The 22,615-nt window shown below is 35.8% G+C and overlaps 1 protein-coding gene across 1 annotated transcript in view; it reads right to left on the bottom strand.

The window, feature by feature from the left end:
- The window catches only part of Wsck (tyrosine-protein kinase Wsck), a 475,983-nt gene that overhangs the window by 65,684 nt on the left and 387,684 nt on the right, over window positions 1-22,615 (bottom strand). Inside the window, exon 14 of the mRNA XM_090414787.1 lies at window positions 15,205-15,245. Coding sequence (XP_090270913.1) covers window positions 15,205-15,245 — 41 coding nt within the window. The remainder of the gene's footprint in view (window positions 1-15,204; window positions 15,246-22,615) is intronic.

The following is a 22,615-nucleotide window of genomic DNA, read 5'->3' as shown; positions in this document are numbered from 1 at the left end:
TTATTCACATTTGGCATCACTGGACACCATATGGTCATTCATTCCCTTACCTTATAGGGTTTTGAGAACGAAGCCTTCTGCTAGAAAAAGTGTTCGGGTCGCAGATTCCCTTTCCACATAGTAGGACAATCACAAATATCTGTGCCTATAGCAGGATTCAAAACCCACAGTCTCTAGACTGGAGGTTTGAATCGTGCCATATGATTTGTTTTGACCTTTATTGAGGTTTTATCAGTGGGAGCTAGACCAATAGAAATAACAAGAGCAAAATCAGTGTACAATAGAAAAATGCTAGCAGTAGGCACAGTAGTGCAAGTAGAAACATGGTGCATCACCATATTCTTAAAAGTACAGGTAACCCTTAAATTATCTTTTCATATAATTTTCACCGCGAATTAAAAATCAAATTTTATCTTCATTAAATTTGCATCTGCTCGTATCACGCATGTAGTTATAAGTAGCGAATTTGTATTAGGGGGAAATACCCTTTAGCATGCATGTACATCAATTGTTTACTGTATAAAGTGTTTATTGTTGAAAATTGTCTTCGTTTTTTTCTGCCAGGAAAGCACATTAAAAATCATAAGTGTGTTAATCTCAAGATGATCACTTTATTTTCTGGTGAGTTACATGCAATAAGTAATGCTTTTTTTTATGTAAAAATTTTATTTTTATAGTAATGGCCACTTAGAAGGCTTTTGTGATATGTTAAAATCGAAATTAGTGAATTAATTCATTAGGAAATAGATTTAAACGAGGAGGAACTGGTACAATTAAAACGTCGAACCAAATGGCGGGGAAAGTTCTGCCGAAGATTCCGATTGTGATGAATCTGTTAAAGAATTCAGTTTAAAGAAATTAACAGAAGGATCGGACTTGACAAGAAAGTTAGGAAGTTATTTTACGGATAATGATTCCTCAATGGAATGCTCCGGAAAATTCACAAGACAAGTGGATATTTGTTTAGCTTCATATTATGAACTTAATAAAAAAAATTGCAGCATAGTGGTAAGCAAGGTCTTATTACTGACTTCTTGATAACTAAACTAGCCAAAGTATGCAATGAGAATTATACATATGACGACGATGTCCGGCTACTAGTAAATAAAGAACATCTACGAAACGTTAGTTTCGCAGATGTTCTTTATTTACGGCATTTCTATGGATCAGCGTTATACGAGGGTTACCTGTACTCTGTATGAGAGATATAGTTATTGCAAGAATTTTGCTTGGAAAGTAAATTATACTTAATTATTAAGTTGCTAAAAATAAGTTACTAAGTATGACCAATCTGGGTAAAAACTATTCCCGCAATTCCAGGCGATGTACGTGTCCAAAAAGGAAGTGTGCTGGGTGTTATAGAGTTCTAAAGCCATTTGTTGTGAAGTTATCTGCCTCCATAAAGAAGTAGCTTATTTCTAAAGATTTGAAATACAGTTTCTTGTTAAGTATAACTTACTTTGTAATCAGAGGAAAAAAATCTAGAACTTTAGAATACAGCACCACACCCTTAAAAATTCTTGATGACATTCAAATGGGATAGTTTAGATTACTTATGACCCATTTCTTACAGACTCTCTCCTGCCACTGTCTTACAGACAGCCAATTTCTGCACCCTATCTTTTTTACAGATACTTCCATGGTGCTCTTCAGCAGAACTGACACAAATCATTCCTCACACTTCTGATAAACTTACAATAACATGGGCAATAGCTACATACATCCATTTACAGTTCAACTGGTAACTCATCAAAGATGTTACTCCTATACATCTACCTGTCTTCTCTGGGACAGCCTATCTCTATCAAGTACTCCCCACAGACTAACTATAAGAATACCATTCAAAACTCGCATCAACAGATTCCTTCTCTCTTAACCCTTGCTCACATATATTGCATTAAATTTAAGAAGTTCTACAAATAAATAATATAAATAAATAAAATTATTTAATCAGCTGACATTAATTGAGATATTTTGGAAAAGCCAATGGAACTTGAATGTCATCTAATTCAACTAAAATGGGCCCAGTAAAGGTCTGTGTATTAGATTCTGTCTAATAAAAATTGATGTTATTAAAAAGCTTCTCAGTCTGCAAAGTGATTTGAAACTGTTGATATGTTCTGTGTTTTTGATGAAATCAGCTAAGACTGTTTCATATAAAAGAAAGTGAATTCAGATATTCAAGTCTTTTGAATGATAAAAGTAAAATGAGCTGTGTTCCTTATTCTGATGAAATATTCATGTAGGGACAGTTTTTGTGTTATATTCTTCCTGTGTGAAGAAAACATAAAAGCTGTGTCTTATATTCTTCCAAAGAATACAACCTTCAGCTGTTCAAACAATATGTGAACAGATTTCTCCATTTTTCTTCCCTCTTGTCAATACAGAGCACTAATGTGCTATAGGTCTTATGGCTTTTCATGTGCGGATTAGATATTAAAAAAAAAAAAAGTTGCACTCCTATTAATTATGGGCATTATCTTCATTTCTACCTCAGGAATTTGAAAGGTAAGATAAACTGAATGAGTTGAAATAATAAAAAGAATAAATACATAAAAAAAAAAGAACACAAAGAAGATGTTGGAATAAATGAAGCTAAAAGTTCCTTATATAGTCAAGTGAAACTATAGAACTTTTAGCTGAATGCTATAGTCAAGTTTTGTATAGTATATGATGTCATACACAGAAATGAATTTAAATGAGTGAGAGATAATGTTTTCTTTGAGTTCATATTATGTAATTCTAGGATGAACATATAGTTATCCTTTGTAATTAATAAGGGAATTAAAAGTCAGACAAATTAGACGTATAGGATATGCCTAACTTGTCTGATAGTAAGAAATGAATTTTTACTAATCGACTTCACAAGCTAAGGAATACAATCATAGTGTCAATTATATATTTGGTTTAATCCTTTATCCAAGTGTAAGCAAAAAAGTTTGCATCTGAAGTATTTTCAGGAGTGGGGTAACTTGTGGTAAAGGTGGAATACGTTCTGATCACTTGCTTTAGTATCCAATAATGCAAAGCACGTCTCCTTGCAGACATGTATACTGCTATGCATTAAGGGAAGGGCCACTACCCAGACCAGTTTCGACCTTTATTGAGGTCTCATCAGTAGGAGTCAGACCCAGAGGTAGTGATACTAAGGTGGAAGTAAAGTAATACAGAAGTCATATCACACCATATACCAGTTGCCAAAAGATGTGAACACCTTATTATTAAAATTCTCTGGATTTAGAGATAGTTGATGGAAATTTTTTCACCACCTTTACTACGAGTTGCCCCACTCCTGAAAATACTTCAGGTGCAAACTTTGTTTGCTTACACTTGGATAAAGGATTAAACCAGATATATAATTGGTAGCATAGCCATTGAAAAAACTTCCATCAACTATCTCTAATCCAGAGAATTTTAATAATAAGGTGTTCACACCTTTTGGCAACTGGTATATGGTGATATGACTTCTGCATTACTTCCACCTTAGTATCACCACCTCTGAGTCTGGCTCTGACTGACGAGACCTCAATAAAGGTCGAAACTGGTCTGGGTAGCGGTCCTTCCCTTAATGCATAGCAGTATACATGTCTGCAAGGAGATGTGCTTTGCATTATGGGATACTAAGGCAAGTGATGAGAAGTTATACCACCTCTTTACCCCGAGTTGCCCCACTCCTGAAAATATTTCAGGTGCAAACTTTGTTTGCTTACACTTGGATAAAGGATTAAACCAAATATATAATTGGTAGCATAGCCAAGTGAAAAAACTTCCATCAACATTTATAGTTAATGTTGCCTCTCTATTCTAAAAGTTTGGGAAAATTATCACTAAGTGTATGAAACTTTTTTTATTAATGATTCACAGTACTGTTTATATTAGCAAATCAAAACTGCAATATGATTTGAATCATATGTCAATAAGATTCGACTGCAGTTCAAGCATTTCAGTCTTTAGCTATTCATATTTCTATCATTGTTTTTCAACCCACACTGAAGATGATTTCCAAGATGTAAAATGAAATATCTATTCATGTTTGATTAATAAAGTTATATACATGTCTCAAATAACCAAGATATATCATGTAAGAAGCATCAAACTGAAAAAAAAAAAAAGAAGCAATAAAGCCTTCTATGATCACATGTGCATGAACTCTGACATTATCATTTAGTAAGGACTTGCAAAAGAGGCAGAAAGTTCCATAAAAGTGGTTAAGCTAAGTTAGGAAATTATACTGCATTTTGAAAAGAAACTGTTGAAGTGGTTGGTGAAAGATATAGACACAATCTCTCTCTCTCTTTCAACAATGTGAAAGAGTTGTGTTGCCACAAGTGATTTGTCAGGAGGAAATGAAGGTGCACACTCAAATTTAATGCAAGTTGTGGGTGGTGTAGGCATTTTAAGAATACAACCATGATAAAACGAACTACTAAACATGGGGAAATAGCGTCAGCAGATAAAACTAACAAATTTATGGAAAATTTTAGGTCGAAATTTAGGTCGAAACTGGTCTGGGTAGCGGTCCTTCCCTTAATGCATAGCAGTATACATGTCTGCAAGGAGATGTGCTTTGCATTATGGGATACTAAGGCAAGTGATGAGAAGTTATACCACCTCTTTACCCCGAGTTGCCCCACTCCTGAAAATATTTCAGGTGCAAACTTTGTTTGCTTACACTTGGATAAAGGATTAAACCAAATATATAATTGGTAGCATAGCCAAGTGAAAAAACTTCCATCAACATTTATAGTTAATGTTGCCTCTCTATTCTAAAAGTTTGGGAAAATTATCACTAAGTGTATGAAACTTTTTTATTAATGATTCACAGTACTGTTTATATTAGCAAATCAAAACTGCAATATGATTTGAATCATATGTCAATAAGATTCGACTGCAGTTCAAGCATTTCAGTCTTTAGCTATTCATATTTCTATCATTGTTTTTCAACCCACACTGAAGATGATTTCCAAGATGTAAAATGAAATATCTATTCATGTTTGATTAATAAAGTTATATACATGTCTCAAATAACCAAGATATATCATGTAAGAAGCATCAAACTGAAAAAAAAAAAAGAAGCAATAAAGCCTTCTATGATCACATGTGCATGAACTCTGACATTATCATTTAGTAAGGACTTGCAAAAGAGGCAGAAAGTTCCATAAAAGTGGTTAAGCTAAGTTAGGAAATTATACTGCATTTTGAAAAGAAACTGTTGAAGTGGTTGGTGAAAGATATAGACACAATCTCTCTCTCTCTTTCAACAATGTGAAAGAGTTGTGTTGCCACAAGTGATTTGTCAGGAGGAAATGAAGGTGCACACTCAAATTTAATGCAAGTTGTGGGTGGTGTAGGCATTTTAAGAATACAACCATGATAAAACGAACTACTAAACACGGGGAAATAGCGTCAGCAGATAAAACTAACAAATTTATGGAAAATTTTGAAGAATTTATTGAAGATAATTCACTTTCTCAAATGTCTAACTTCAATGAAACTAGGCTCTTCTAAAAAAATGCCCAAAAAACACACTATGAAGGATAAACAGAGGCCACAAGATTGAAAGACCATATAATGTCGATGTTACAATGGAATACCTTAGACACTTCAAAATGAAGTTACTCCTTATACATCAATCTGACATTATATGTCGATGTCGTTGTAACATCGACATTATATGTCGATGTTCCATTGTAACATCGACATATAATGTCGATGTTACAATGGAATACCTTAGACACTTCAAAATGAAGTTACTCCTTATACATCAATCTGATATCCCAAGAGTATTGAAGAATGTAATTACATTTCAACTTCACATAATTTTTAAAAGTGGTGATTGAAGGGCATTGATGATCAATGAATATTTTCAAGATTGGTTTGTGAATTATTTTTTCAAGATGTAGTGTAATATTTTTGGCCTAAGGATCTGGTAAAGAAAGTTCTCTTCTATTGTCAGTAATGCATCAGTTCATAGATTAGATCTTGAATGGGGGTGCTTACGGGTCAAAGCTGTATAACTGAGAGGAGACCTCCACATAGCCTTTAAAGGAATGCGGAAAACCGACCAGGGCTTTTGACCTAATGTCCAATCCTCACCTTCTCGTGGTGCACCCTGTTGGGTATCTACTTGGATACTGAACAAATGAGGATGGGCTGGCAATTTGAAATTTAGCCGACCAAATTGTATTCTTACTGGTTAAACCAAAATAAAAAAATGATGGTACAACATGACAAAATTTCATGCCAGCTGGGGCGTCACCCGATTAAACAAGCCCCCCCCGTTGTTTTCGCAAGGGAACCAGGGGGAACAGCGAAAAGTCAGCTACTGGAACAAATCTGAAAACACATCCCAACTCAACATCACCAGAGTTAAAGATCGGTACTATCAACATAAGAAGCTTGAATTGCAAAGAAATGGAGCTAGCTAAGGAATTAGATAAGTACCAGATCGACATAATAGAGGTGACTGAAACAAAAACGACTAAAACTGGCTAGATCTTTCTGAGCAATAAATACAAAATGTTATATTCAAGCAATGACAATCAAGGAAAAGAAGGAATAGCCATAGTATTCAACACAAAATACGAGGCTAATCTTCTTGAATGGCAGTCAGTCTCAAGTAGAGTAATGTGGGCAAATATGAGAATGGGGAACTGGACAATGAGACTTATTTGTGCCTATGTTCCCACAGAAGGTTCTACAAAGGTAGAAGTGGAGGAATTTTTTGAGGCTTTAGAAAAAGCAACTGACACAATGAAAAAGGAAAAGTTGGTTCTTGTTAGGGATCTAAATAGCAGAGTAGGAAATGATTGTCAGACATACAAAAATATTTTGGGAAAATTTGGAGAAAAGAGCAAAGCTAATAATAATGGCTAATATCTGTTGGATTTCTGCTCAGGACATGGACTGGTTATTACTAACCACATGTTCCAACATAAAAATGTGTACAAATTCACATGGAGAGAAGAGGCAAGGAATAAGAAAAGTCGCATTGACTATATTATTGTTGATAGTGATGTTTTCTCCCTGGTGCAGGACACCAGAGTGTACAGAGGATTTGAAATTGGAAGTGATCACTATTTAGTCTTGAGCAGGATAAAATTGAATTTCATATTGAAAAGAATAACATGTAAGAAAGTTTTAAAGCGAATAAAAGTTGAGCAGCTCTCAGATGTGAACTGCAGACTAAAATACACAAAGATTATTGAAGAAAAAATGAAAGAGTTTGAGAACATTAATCAAACCTTGGAGATTCAGTGGCAAACTCTGAAGAAAACATTGATTGATTCTGCCAGAGAGGCATGTGGTGAGGCTGTGTGCAAGGATAAAAAAATCAGAACTCCCAACTACCAGGTGGACACAGGAAGTTAAAGAGGCAGTGAAGGAAAAGAAGAAAGCATATCAAAAGTTCCTGGCAAATAAGTCAGCTTGTGCTCTTAGAGGATACAGAGACAAATGCAAGAATGCTAAACACTGTGTTAAACTAGCTAAACAAAAGTCATGGGAGGACTTTGGCAAGAATATAGAAAATAAATATCAAGAAGGTGGCAAAATATTCTGGAGGTTGTTGAAGAAGCTTAGGAATGGAGGAAAGAATGCTGTAAAAGGAGTAAGAGATGATAAAGGTGACATGAAAATGGGAGAAAAAGATATCCTTGAAGTATGGAGTAATTACTTTGAAAAACTAAATGAAACAAGCAGTGACAACAGCACAGTGGTAAAAAACACTGACCAGGCATGCAGTCAGGAATACATATCCATACTTGAAGTAGAAAAAGCCATCAAAGACATGAAATGTGGAAAGGCGAGCAGGAGTAGATGATATTCGACCAGAAATGCTGAAGTATGGTGGTAGAGAAGTCTTACAGTGGCTGCACTGCATAGTTCAGAAAGCCTGGACAGAGGGACGAATTCCTGACGATTGGAGTAGAGCTCTCATAGTACCCATATATAAAAAGGGAAATAAAACTGAATGTGAGAATTACAGAGGTATTTCCCTACTGAGTGTTCTTGGCAAGATCTATGCAAGTATACTTGAGAAACGGTTGAGAAGAATTGTGGAAGAAAAGCTTGGTGAAGAACAAGCTGGATTCAGGACAAATAGAGGCTGTCAGGATCAGATCTTCACTTTACGACAAATAGTCGAGAAAGCATGGGAATATAACAAAGATCTTGAAAGTTTATTTTTCACTTGGTTAGAGTATAATAAAATTAGTTTAATCCTTTTTCCAAGTGTGAGCAAACAAAGTTTGCGCCTGAAAGTATCTTCAGGACTGGGGTAAGGTGGTACAACACGAGGGCAACTCGTTGCAAAGGTGGAGCAAGCTACCAACACTCCTATCTCAGTATCTCCTATAATGCAAAACACATCTCCTTGCGGATATGTCTAATGTTATGCATTAAGGGAAGGCCCAAGTGGAGTTCCCCAGGCTTCTGCCTGGTATCTCCACTTGGGCCTTCCCTTAATGCATAACATTAGACATATCCGCAAGGAGATGTGTTTTGCATTATAGGAGATACTGAGATAGGAGTGTTGGTAGCTTGCTCCACCTTTGCAACGAGTTGCCCTCGTGTTGTACCACCTTACCCCAGTCCTGAAGATACTTTCAGGCGCAAACTTTGTTTGCTCACACTTGGAAAAAGGATTAAACTAATTTTATTATAACAAAGATCTGTATTTAAGTTTTGTCGATTTGGAAAAGGCATATGACAAGGTGCCAAGAGAGAAGCTATTCAATACGCTACAGTTATATGGTGTCAATGGGACATTATATCAAGCAATACTTAGTCTTTATTTGAGTTGTAAGTCAGCAGTTAGAATTGAAGGAAATACAGGAAGATGGTTTAATGTTAAATCTGGTGTGAGACAAGGGTGTACATTATCCACTATTTTATTCATTATCTATATGGATCACATTATGAAGGAAAGTGGTATTAAATTGGAGATGTTAATGTCAGCTCTTTGCTTTATGCGGATGATGTTATACTCCTAAAAAAATCCACTACAAGTCTGCAAGATTCTCTCACTAAATTGAATAACTGTTGTAATAGATATGGTATGAAGTCAGCAATAAAAAGACAAAGACAAGGAAAATAGGCAGAATCATTGAAAATGTCAACTGTGTTGTGAATGGAGAACCTGTGGAACAAGTAAAACATTTCAGTTACTTAGGCACGATTTTTACTGAAGATGGTAAATTAAATATAGAAATAGACAACAGAATCAGCAAAGCTGGTATGGTAGGAAGTCAATTGAATAAATTCATATGGAATAAGAAAGAAATTAGTCGGAACACTAAATAGCTGTATGCAAGACGGTGTTCAAACCAGTTTTAACTTATGGATCTGAGAGCTGGGTCAGAAGTAAAATACTTGACCAAAGACTAGAGACTGCAGATATGATAGTCCTGAGAAAGATTATAGGCATGAATAGATGGCATCAATGGCAATACCATAATAAAAACAAGGATATTAGGAAAGAACTTGACATTGTCAGCATCCAGGAATGCGTTAGCAGAGCTAATCTCAGGTGGTACTTAAACTGAATGGGCGAAGAAAGATTAGCAAAACCAGTGTTCTCTGCCAGGTTGGCAGCAAAACGACCCAGAGGAAGACCAAGATATAGGTGGATTGATACGGTACAAAGTGCCTTAGACGATAGAAATATAAAACCTGATAATGTTGGAGTCTTGACAAGTAACAGACTGATTTGGAGGAAAATTGTAGATAGGAAGTTAGTAATGAGGTAATTTTTTTCATGTAGTACTATCATATCCTGTACACCCCTTGAGGGTACATGGCAGGAATTTGATGATGATGATATTCCTGAGGAATGCTCCGCGCTTACCCATGAGCACCACCTATAATGGATCAGCATGTTATTGCAAACTTTATGGCAATGTACCATAAACTTATGTTCAAAAATGTGATTAATATCTTACCTTGGATGACGAACCCTTAAAAAGTGGTCACTCAATAACTGAACTATTTTGTCTGCTTCTTCCTACCATTAGCAGTCATTTAGGTTATCCTTCCATAGTCATTCTTCCTTTTACTTGCCATATCACTATGCATGAGAGCTTGCTGATTGACTTTCTCTTTATATATCCTTCCCAATATTTTCATTCTTTGCAGCTCCTGCTTATTGATACTGATATTGCTTTCTTCATTCAGTCCTTGACTATCTCTCATGCACTGCTAACATCCTTCCCTTGCAGATTGTTCTACCACAGCACTGCTTCTAGCTTCTTCATATTTTTCTTAATCACTTGTCCTAAAGTTTCATATCTAATCCTTCTTAAGTAACAATTCACATGCTTGGTAACCTCATGATTTCATGATAATTTTCCAATCAGAAGCAATGTGGCAACTTTAATTGTCAGCAGATCCAGCACCCATAAACCCTGTGTCCCCCTCCCATCACATGCTATTTCAAGTAATTATCTCTTAGTAAGGTGAATCAGCAACTTAAGATATGCTGATGACATAGCACTAATAACAGAGAATGAAAATGACATGAATGAACTTGCAAGAATTGAATGGTATAGCTTTACACACGAACTCAAGATTAATATCAGTAACACAAAGTTGATGATCCTTGATAGGAATTCACAATGGAAACACTTGGACGGTTTTCTAAGATAGAAAAAGTTGATCAATTTATCTATCTGGGTTCAATGATCTCTATTATGGCAAATCATATGGAGAAAATAAGAAGATGAATTATAACAGGAAGATAAAGAATGACCCAGATCACAAAGATCTGAAAGGATGGAAAAACCTCTGCCAACACTCAGACTGGTAAGATCCTGTCTTCTCTGTAGTTCTTTGTCTCAGAGACACTGAACAAGGCAATTAAGAAAAGGATTAATGCTTTTGAAATATAAGCTTAGAGTAGGATACTAAGTTCCTTGGAGAGAGAAGAGACCAGATGAATCTTGAAATGAGTATCGACAACCTGGTGGAGAGCAGAATCTTCAAATATTTTGGACACATCTCAAGAAGAGAAGGAGAGAACATTGAGAAACTTTTATTATGCAGGGCATGATGACAGGAGCTATCAGGCCCCATGTGAGATGACTAGATCAAATCCCTGCTCTAAATGGACTAAGGATGGAGGTTGCACTTAGAATGAGAGAAAGTTGACAAGAAGGTGAATAAATTCCATTTCCTTCCCACCATGTCATCTTTCCTACTTCCAATCTATAACCTCAAAGTCCTCTATAATAATTATTCAGCCTGTACTCATGTTCATTGGTCAATCAATATCATCAATATCTTCCTTTGCACCCTGGCCTATAGCAGCAATAAACTGCATATTTTGTCCTGTTGCCTCTATCTCACACACCAGAATGCCTCAAATGTACTGCCGTCTATGTCTGTCCTTTGGGTGCAATTCATGTGCTATCATCAGCAGTACCTCTTCCCCATCCTATTCTCTCTCTATCCTCTTTGAAAATATTATACCCTCTCGGATTCTATTCTTGTAACTATATCATGACCTATCAACCAAGGCTCACTAAGATCTAAAACTTCTGGCAATGCTGCACCTACTAATGCCAGAAATTCTCCACTCTTATTCTTGATGCTTCTGACATTAGTATACATAAACTGTATTCCCTTCAGGCCTAAAACCATGTTTACACCATATGTACCTCCATTCAATTTCGTGAGTGAGTGTGAGATTGACCATAAAATGCAGAATTTAATCTTTCAGGTAATGAAATTGATTAACTGGATTTGAAGTTAGATGTCTCAAAAAAGCATTGTTCACTGAGACTGTAGAGGTGAACAGACTCACCTCTGTGAGTCTGTTCCCAAAACAGTTCTAGTTACCATGATTGCATTTCTGCAGTTTCAGTGAACAATGCTGCTTTCTTGAGACACCCAACTCCAAACCTTTCCATCAGCCTTATATAAATCATCATCAGCCTTATATAAATCTTTCCATGAAGCAAATTTGTTCATAAGTCTACTTCTGCACAACCTATGCACTGACTCATAGTTTGCAATCATGGCCCTTCTCGACTTGCATCTATCATACCAAAGGCAGCAGACCTTCAATCTTTACCTTCTTGCTCTTCTGTTTTGCTTCTTGCAGTAACTCTTTCATATCTCTCACATACTATACTTTTCACTTATTAAGTCCTTAGTACCTGGCAAAACAATCAACTCTTTCACTTTATGTCTTTGCATCCTGAGAGGTTCACTAATATCACTAATTTTTGCACCAGGAAAACAAAATTGTTCATGTTCTCATTAGGTACTCCTCTTATCACAGAATCACATCAAAAACTCTCTTTACTCTCCTTATTTTGCATTGCACCTCCTTTCTTTCTCTTCTCTACTACTGGCCCAATGTTATCATAATTGTTTGAGCTTATGCTTTGTCCAGTGAAGGACTCCATGTAAGGATACCACAAGGTGTGACAAATTCCCAGAATGCATATATTAAAATATATATTGGCTTACATGTAGACAAGTATCTACTACCACCTTCAAAGCAATATCCCCTTTTGTAACAATGGATTTAGTTAGAAGAGCCTCTCTGGAACTCATTATCTGGATTGCTTTTATTACTCTCACTACATGAAGTTGGATGAGAGAAAATCTGTATTCTTTCAAGGCATTCTTTAGTTTTCAGAATAGTGAACAGCCAAAAGTGAGGATTGATTTTGGTGAACATGGAATATGGACAAATTTTGTGATTTTGTGGGTAACCAGTGAGGAAGTTGGCAATCCAGATGCAGACTACAGGATGACAGTTTGTTAAGTAGGCCACTGTGCCAAACTTGATCAAATACCTTTGAAATGTTGAGGGTATCCATGTGGGTTTCTCCAAATTATTCCATGGCTTGAGTCCAGAGGTGGGTGGTGAAAGCAAGATAAGCTGTACATTGCAAGTAGCAGAATCCATACTACTAGTCACTGATTAGTTGGTATATTTATAGGTGGTTCAAAAGTTGGTTGTTGATGACCTTCTCCATAATTTTAGAGAGAACAGAAATGAGAGTAGTTGGATAGTAGTTTGTTAGTCGACTTTTAACACCTTTCTTTGGGATGGGCTAGATGTGAGCCTGTTTCCATGTTGTAGGGTAGATGCCAAATGAATAGGATAGAATAAAGAGGCAATACAGGATAGGTGTTAGTTCTGGGCATAATTTTTTAACACAATAGATGGGAAACATGACATCAAGATCAGATGCCGTGTTTGTGTTCAAGGTTATTAAGGATTCTTCAGATTTCTCTTTGTTGGAAGACTATGTGTGACATGAAGGGAGCTGTTCTTGGTAGACTGGAGGGAACTTTGCTCAGATCATCAATGCAGGAACTGCAAAAGAGCAACGCCAATAAGTTGCCCTTGTCTTTAAGTGAGGTAACTACAGTACCATTTGGATGTGAGAGTGGTGGAAAATTGGTGGGCAGAAGTTGTGCCCAATGACCTTCGCAAGAGACAAGAAGGAGCGACTGTCATTTGGGTAGGAGGCGAGTTTGCAGCATTTGACCTTTTTTAAGGCTGACTTGGACTTGGTGATGATTCTTTTACAACTATTGCAGGCTGCAGTATACGCAGAGTGAGCAGTTGGAGTTTTGACCTTGAGCCATTTGTGGTAAGCCGAGGTTTTTGCCCTTACAGCATTGGCATACCTTTTTGAGAACGAAGACTTGGATGGTGACTAAGAATTTGGAGTGGAATAAGGGATGAAAGCCTTCATTCCTGTATGGATGATTTCTGTTATTCAATCTGAATAGGTGTTTGGATCAGGAGAACTGAAGCAGTACTCAGACCATGGTCACAGAGGTCTTTCCAGTTGACACTTTTGAGGTGCCAAAGGACACGAGACAGTGAACAAGTGGATGATGGATGTTCAGGGGCAAAAGACTTGTATGAGGTTGTGATCTGAGTTGCCAAGAGGATAACTGACAACCACAGTAGGCTTGGAAAGGGGGAGCTTGTTAGGAAGAGGTCAATTGTGTTGACAAATTAGAGGGACTTGTCAGGTATTCTGGTAGCAAGATTGATGATCTGAGATAGGTCACTGCTGATGGTAAACACCTTGGCATCCCTATCTGCTTGATCGGTGAAACTGGAGAAGAGGAAACAATGCAAGTTGTGGGCATTGAAATCCCCAAGAAGAATGACCTCACTATTGGGGTATTTCGACTGCAGAAAGTTGAGCTTTAGAGAGAGAGAGAGAGAGAGAGAGATAGTTGAAGAGGTCAGAGTGGTCGATGGAGTTTGAAGAGTGATACAGAGAACATATGAAAAGGACAGGATGAGGGTTGATTTGGTAGGGAAATTTTGGGTCAAAGCAGATCAAATGGCAAGGATTCAAGGATTTGCAGTCTCTAGCTTGGTATGTCGGTTTTGATGAATACACAAGCCGTCCTTGTGGCGAAAAGAATTGTGTAATGTGTAGTTTTGGCAGTTGAGGTGGACAGTGGCTGTTGAAGTTTTCAATAAAATCACTTTTCTTTAAGTTGTGGTCCATTGTAATGGACCACAACTTAAAGAAAATAAAAAAAAATGAAAGCTAGTTAATAAATACTTTTTTTTTTTTTTGTATTGGATATATCTATAAAAGATATATTTAATAAAGCATGCTTACAATGTAAGCTGAAAATTTTAGAGTGAACTGCTCACAATTAATCTGTGACTCCATCATGTAAACCATGAGTAATAACGATAATAATAACAATGAAATGGTAAGAGAAATAACATAATAGACTGGAAGAACATTGTTCATAAGAACTAACACTGAATGCTTATATACAGTGGGCTATCATGGTGATAAAGCATACTTTTTTTTTTTAATGCAACTCTCATCCAAATTTTTTCTGTGGAATGCTATTACTACTGTGGAGGAAGAAACTAAGTTTTTTTTTTTTTCAGTAATTTTATATATAACTATTTTATATATATTTTTACACAATCTCGAAACTCTGTTTTAGAGAGAATAAACAAAGAACTTTTCCTCAGTCAATGACATTGATTTATCGAACAGTGAAATTCATCTCCTACCTAAAGACAATCAGAAATGTTCATGCCAAATTTATTTGAAACCACATGATAAGATTCAAACTGTAGCCTGTTTGAATCTTATCCCATTAGCCCATTATGCACATATTATAACCATTGAGCCAACCAAGCTAGCAACATGTTTAAATGGTAATGCATAATATTTATTTATACTAAACACTTACCTAATGTACAAATTTCCCAAAGAAGCACACCAAAGGACCACCTAAAAAATATTAAACCTATTAAAATATAAGGAAGAAGAATTTTCATTAAAAATGATTTGTAACATATCTTTCAAACAACTTTTATATTTCATTTAAAGAAAAAAAAAATTCATCATCATCAAAATCCTGACATGTACCCTTGGAGAGAGAGGGGGGGGGGGATAGTATGATAGTAATTGCATTGTTGGCCGAGTGGATAGCGTATCCGCTCTCCAGCCAAAAGACTGTGGGGTTCTAATCCTGCAGTGGGCATGGATGTTTGTAATTGTCTGTGAAAATACTAGTTATGGTGGTGGTCAGTAGATGGCATTGGTGTAGTAGTGGTTGCTGGATGAGGTTGAGTGCTGGAGATGGAGAGCTGTAGTGTGGATGCCCTCCCTCGATGAGTCTTGGACTCCCTGGAGGTGTCAAGCAATAATAATAATAATAGTACTACATGAAAAGATACATCTTTAATTGCCCTACTGACAATTTTCCTCCAAGATAATCTGTTATTTGTCAAGATAAGATATTATCAGATCATATATTTGTCATCTAAGGCACTTTTTGCGGTATCAATCCACCTCAATCTTGGCCTTACTCTGGGTTTTTTCCCTGCCAGCCTAGCAAAGAACACTTATTTTGCTAATCTTACCTCTCCCATTCTGTTTATGTGACCACAACACCTGAGATTAGCTCTGTTAACACATTCCTGAATGCTAGCAATATCAAGTTATTTTCTAATATCCTCATTTTTAAGATGAGGATATTAGAAAAAAAGATAATTTAATTTTGCAACTGTGTTAAAATATAAATAACGCTTTTAATTTCCCGATGTTTCATCTTCATATTAAGATCATCATCTGCAGTATATACAAATATACAAGGACAAGTTGAGTTGCATTACACACAGCAAGTTAAAGAAACAATGATCTGATCAGTGGTTATTCTACTGGCAGTGACAAAAAAAAATAAAATAGAAAATAATTAATTATTTAGAAACTACGTCGAAGCTAAATTCTATTTAAGATAACATGGGAAAAATATTCTTTCTTATAGATAGTCTTCTTTCATGATGTCCTATTTTAACATTACAATTGTTATTTTAGATATAGGATTCTGGATTATCTACAGCCCTGTTTATAGTTAACTCTTAGAGAGAAAGGTTCCGTGGGTAGAATATGCGCCTTTCATATGCTTGGGATTTTTAGACCATCATTATTGTTCATATTGGGGTGGTTGATAAGAATCTCACAGGCTTCCTTAAATATGCGTTCATATCAAGTTTTGGTGTGATGTAAACAACTGGTACTTTTCCAGTCAATTCTATGTAAAGTGTTCAGGGAATGATCAGAAAGCCAGCTTTACCATAGTTATTATATTTAATGTGTTGTTATGTTCCTTTTGTCTGAGTGAGTATATATGGTATACTCCAGGAAGAGCCAGCGGAGGGAGTGGGTCTTTGGAAGAGTGGAGTAAGCTTTTTAATTTTGCAGGAGGTTTAAAGGGGGGCTTTGAGGTTGTATTTTTGTAGTATTCTGTTTATTTTATCTGATGTCCCTTTAATGTAAGGAATGGTTATAGTTTTATTGTAGTCTGTTTTATCTTTGTTTTTTATTGAGGTCTTGTAGAGAATTTTGTTAATAGTGTTTTTGCTGTAACCATTTTTTAGAAAAGCATTACTGATAACTTTAAATTCTTCTTTCAGCACTTGTTCATTGGAGCAGATCTTCAAAGCCCTGTTTTTTAGAGTATTAATGACACCTAGTTTTTGTGTTGGGTGGTGGTAGCAGTTTATGTGTATATATTGGCCAGTATGTGTCGGTTTCTGGTAAACAGTGAAGGAAAGACTGCCGGAAGGAAGACATGTGACATGTATCTAGAAACGGAAGTGTGTTGTGTTTTTCAATCTCAATTGTGAACTGTATGCATTTGTGTTGTTTGTTTAGGTGGCTAAGGAAAGTGTTTAGTGTCTGGTGGCCAGATCATGAAAATATCGTCAACGTAAGCAATGGGGGGGGGGGGGGGGATAATGGAGTGCCCATGGCTGTGCCTTCTTTTTGTAGGTAGAAAGCATTTTGCCATTCAAAATAACCAGAACGTAATACATGAGAAAAGAGTGCTGTTATATCTAGAAGGAATTTGTTCTGTAAAAGAAGGATTGTGTCATTGATTGGGACATTCATAAAGAGGGCAGAGGCGTCAAAACTGACTAATAAATCTTCTTTTTCTAATGTAATGTCTTTGATTATGTTTATGAAGTGTTGTATGTTTCTGATATAGGAGGTAGAATGACCTACCAAAGTGTTGCCGCTAATTTTTTAGCTAGGTGATAATTTGGGCTATCTATACCTTCCTACCTATACCTTACGATAGTTCGACTAGCGGCTGGAGTGGTGTGTTTTGTTTGTGTATCGTTGGTAGACCGTAAATTCTAGGGAAACGAGTGTAGTGCGAAAATATTTTTTTGACTGCGTCCTCTGGCCATTAAGTAATAGATTTAAGTAGTTTCTCTGTTTTCTTTTTTATTCTATTGGTTGGGTCGTAGTTAACAAGTTGGTATGTACTATTGTTTGAGAACAGTAAATTCATTTTTTCTAAATAGGTGGTTCGGTTTAGAATTACGGTGGCACTTCCGTTATCAGCTTTAGTTATTAAAGTGGCACTTCCGTTATCAGCTTTAGTTATTAAAGTGGCACTACCTTTATCAGCTCTAGTTATTACAATGTTTGGATTTGATTTTAATGATTTCACCAGTGAAGGTGAAATTATATTTTGATTTATATTTAAAATGTTGGCGGTTTCTAAACATATTTTGTCTGCTGTTATTTGGGATGAATCTTAAGCATCTTTCAATATTATATATAAATTCAGTTTGTTCATATATCTGGGTGCTATGGCAAAATTTAGACCTTTGTTGAGTAGCGAGAGTTCATCTTTGTTTAAGATGAACTGTGGTTGGATAATGGCTTGCCATTATCCCCCACTATTGCTAACTTTTATATGGAACATTTTGAGCAAAATGCTCTAGATTCCTCTCCTTTAAAACCCAATCACCGTATATCTAAGTCGAAGTCTGGCTTAGATAAGGTGACAATGTTTTCGCGATCTTGTCCCCATGGCAGCTAGACACTAAACGCTTTCCTTAGCCACCTAAACAAACAACACAACTGCATACAGTTCACATTTGAGATTGAAAAACAGAACACACTTCCGTTTCTAGATACACTTGTCACACATCTTCCTTCTGGCAGTCTTTCCTTCACTGTTTACCAGAAACCGACACATACTGGCCAATATATACACATAAACTCCTACCACCACCCAACACAAAAACTAGGTGTCATTAATACTCTAAAAAACAGGGCTTTGAAGATCTGCTCCAATGAATAAGTGCTGAAAGAAGAATTTAAAGTTATCAGCAATACTTTTCTAAAAAATGGTTACAGCGAAAACACTATTAACAAAATTCTCTACAAGACCTCAATAAAAAACAAAGATAAAACAGACTACAATAAAACTACGCTAGTGGCCAAAATACACTTTTTCCAAAAACCTTTTGGAAAAGTGTATTTTTGAGGTTTGATGGCTCATAACACCACTTTTTTTGTGTGTAAGACCATAAAATTATATATCAATGGAAAAATAATTTAATCAAGAATGTAATGCAACAAAGTTTGTTGAATTATCTGTATTCTATGAAAAGTTATAGCCAAATAACCAGAAAAAAAGAAGCACAACTTGTTTAGGTTGATATGAAGTAGATTTCCTTCATTTGAATGTAGCCAATGAGTATGAGTGTTTAGAGAGCCAATCAGGTGTCATCTTGTTTTAGCAATGAGCCAATAAAGTCACAGTAGGATTCAGCTATTGAATCCTACTGTCATGTATTGGAGCTGAGAGGAGGACATTTGTCAGTGTGTTATGTGATTGCTATCAAGTTGGTTGGTTTTTTTTTGTGTTCTTTCATTTAGTGAGCTTGTAAAACATAATAAAATTAAAGAAATGGCACAAAGAGTTGACTGGTCACCCAGAAAGAGATGTAGAATAGTACTATTAAATGAACAAAGCTACAGTTATGAAGAAATTAGTGGAAACTTAACCAAAGGTGGCATTTCTAAATTTTTGAAGAGGTATAAGGAGACTTAGTCACTACAAAACAGGACTGTTAAAGGCAGGAAAAGGTGTACAACAGCAAGTGATGATAGAAGAATTGAGAGACTATGCCTACGTGACAGAAGAAAATCATCTGGGTGTATACAAGATGAAATTGTGCAATACAATGTGAAGTTGAGTGCAAGGACTGTTCGGCACAGACTGCAGGAATTTGGTCTAAATGCTAGAATTCCACGAAAAAGCCATTTTTATCTCTCAAACAAAGGCTGAAAAGATTAAACTGTGTTAACTGGACAGCAGAACAATAGGACGGTGTTATTTGGAGTGATGAGACCTGTAATCGGAAAAGATTTGCATCCTGATTGCATTACACCTACCATGAAACACCCGCTTAGTGTTATGATCTGGGGTTGTATGACATCAAAAGGTGTGAGCAGAATTTGCATGATTAATGGGAATATAAATGCCCCAAAATACATAAATGAAATACTTGAGCCCAAACTGAAGCCTTCCGCACATGATATTTTCCAAGATAATGAAGCATTTATATTTCAACAGGATTCAGCTCCATGTCATGTTGCTGCTGTGTGCAAAAAGTGGTTTCAAGATAATTATATTCCACAGCTGGAATGGCCTAGGAATAACCCAGACCATAACTCAATCAAAAATCTATGGAGTCGACTAAAGAAACTTGTTAATCAGAAGCAACCCAGCAATAAAACCCAAATAATAGGAGAACACAATTCAATCTTGGTTTCACATTATAACAGCTGCAGAACTAAAAAAACTTGTTCACTCCATGGGAAAGGTTGTAAGGCCGTAATTAATGCTAAAGGTTACCCAACTAAGTATTAACTCACATTGTGAGTATTTTTGTATATCTCATTTTTTCTGTATTTCACTTTTCTTCTTTATAACTGCTGTTCTAATAAAAAATCCTTTATAAAAGTTATTGCATTACATTCTTGATTAAATTATCTTTCCACTGATATATAATTTTATGGTATTACACCAAAAAAAAAGTGGTGTTATGAGCCATCAAACCTTAAAAATGCACTTTTTCCAAAAGGTTTCCACAATTTTGGCCACTAGTGTATAACCATTCCTTACATTAAAGGGACATCAGATAAAATAAATAGAATACTACAAAAATACAACCTCAAAGCCACCTTTAAACCTCCTGCAAAATTAAAAAGCTTACTCAACTCTTCCAAAGACCCACTCCCTCCGCTGGCCCACCTGGAGTATACCGTATTTATTGCACCTGTAATATACCACGTACAGGGGAAACAGGACACACAATTCCTATCAGACAAAAGGAACATAAACGACACATTAAATATAATAACTATGGTGAATGGCCTTTCTAATCATGCCCTGAACACTTTACATAGAATTGACTGGAAAAGCAATTGTACCAGTTGTTTACATCACACCAAAACATGGTATGAACGCAAATTTAAGGAAGGCTGTGAGATTCTTATCAGCCACCCCAATCTGAACAATAATGAAGGTCTAAAAATCCCAAGCATATGGAAGGCACATATTCTATCCACGGAACCTTTCTCTCTAAGAGTTAACTATAAACAGGACTGTAGATAATCCAGAATCCTATAACTAAAATAACAATTGTAATGTTAAAATAGGACATCATTGTTACTGAAAGAAGACTATCTATAGAATATTTTTCCCATGTTATCTTAAATAGAATTTAGCTTTGATGTAGTTTCTAAATAATTAAATTTTTTTTTCCACTAGAGGTCATGCCAGTAGAATAACCAGTAATCAAATCATTGTTTCTTTAGCTTACTGTGTGTAATGTAACTCAGGTTGTCCTTGTATATACTCCAGATGATGGTCTTAATATGAAGATCGAAAGTTGGGAAATTAAAAGAGTTATCACTGTGCAACACTAAAAGAAAGAATTTTAATATTGCCATTGATGCCATCTGTTCACTTTCTTAATCTTTCTCAGAATTCTCATATCTGTGGTCTCCAGTCTTTGGTGAAGTGTTTTATTTATAACCAAGCTCTCAGATCTATAAGTTAAAATTGATTTGAACACTGTCTTGTATACAGCTAATTTAGCATTTTGACTAATTTCTCTCTTATTCCATATAAATTTATTCAGTTGACTTCCTACTATACCAGTTTTGCCAATTCTGTTATCTATTTTCATATTTAATTTGTCATGTTCACTAAAAATTATGCCTAAGTAGCTGAAATGTTTTACTTGTTCTCCAGTCTTACAGCATTCTATGCTGGTGTTGTCATTGCTCAGAAAAATAAGGACCTTCTGAGACTGCCAGGGATGGTGGTGGGAGGTCTGCTACTGGTAGTATATAGACAAAAGAAGAGAAATCTCTATAGCTCAAAAGGAGTTTTATGGTTGGTAACTGGAATGTCAGAACCCACCACAAAAGTAGGAATAACTCATGTTATAACTGGTCTGTCATGGGGCTTTGTGAGATCAGATGGCTACAATCAGGAGAATTAGTTGTAGATTAGGGAAACCTTTATTCAAGAACACAATGAGGGGAGAAAAGGGAGTTGGTTTTTTTAATTAATAAAACTATGAAAAGTTATATGATGAATTTAAACCCATCAATAGCAGAATAGCTCTTGTCAGACTTATAGCAAAACCAATAAATGTATCAATAACACAGCTCTATGCACCTAAACAGTTATACAATGAAGAGTGTATTAATAACCTCTACAGAGAAAACTCACTGATCAAACAACCCCCCCCCCCCCCTTCAAAAAAAGACAATCTCATTGTCTAAGTAGACTGGAATGCAAAAATTTGTATAGATGCTAGAAGGAATTTTCTTCCCCATTCTGGTGCATTTGGTTTTGGTAAAACCAATAACAGAGGATACAAGCTTACTGATTTTGCCATTCAAAATAATTAACAATTACTAATACTTTATATCCTCATAAACCATCAAGGAAGTGAACATGCACTTCACCTAATGGATCTGCCCATAATTTAATTGATTATATACTTGTTCAGACAATGCATAAAGCATCAGTTAACCTTCCTAAGACTAGATCTTTCCCAGGAGCTGATATTTTCAGTGATTACAACATGGTCATTGCTACAATGAATCTAAAATTAAAACAAATAAAAGATAGTGTTGAAAAGTTGGAATCACATCCTCATATCAGAAAACAATATAAATCCCACATTACTAATTCCTTGAATATCTTCCTCGAAGAATTCATAAGTACTGAAAATGAATACAAACCATTTTCCAAAGCAATTTTAGAAGCA

The sequence above is a fragment of the Typopeltis vanoorti genome, chromosome 25 (genome assembly GCF_054136105.1).
Source record: "Typopeltis vanoorti isolate ZY-2024b chromosome 25, IOZ_Tvanoo_1.0, whole genome shotgun sequence".
NCBI lineage: Eukaryota > Metazoa > Arthropoda > Arachnida > Uropygi > Thelyphonidae > Typopeltis > Typopeltis vanoorti.
This window is presented reverse-complemented; position numbering and strand designations above follow the sequence as displayed.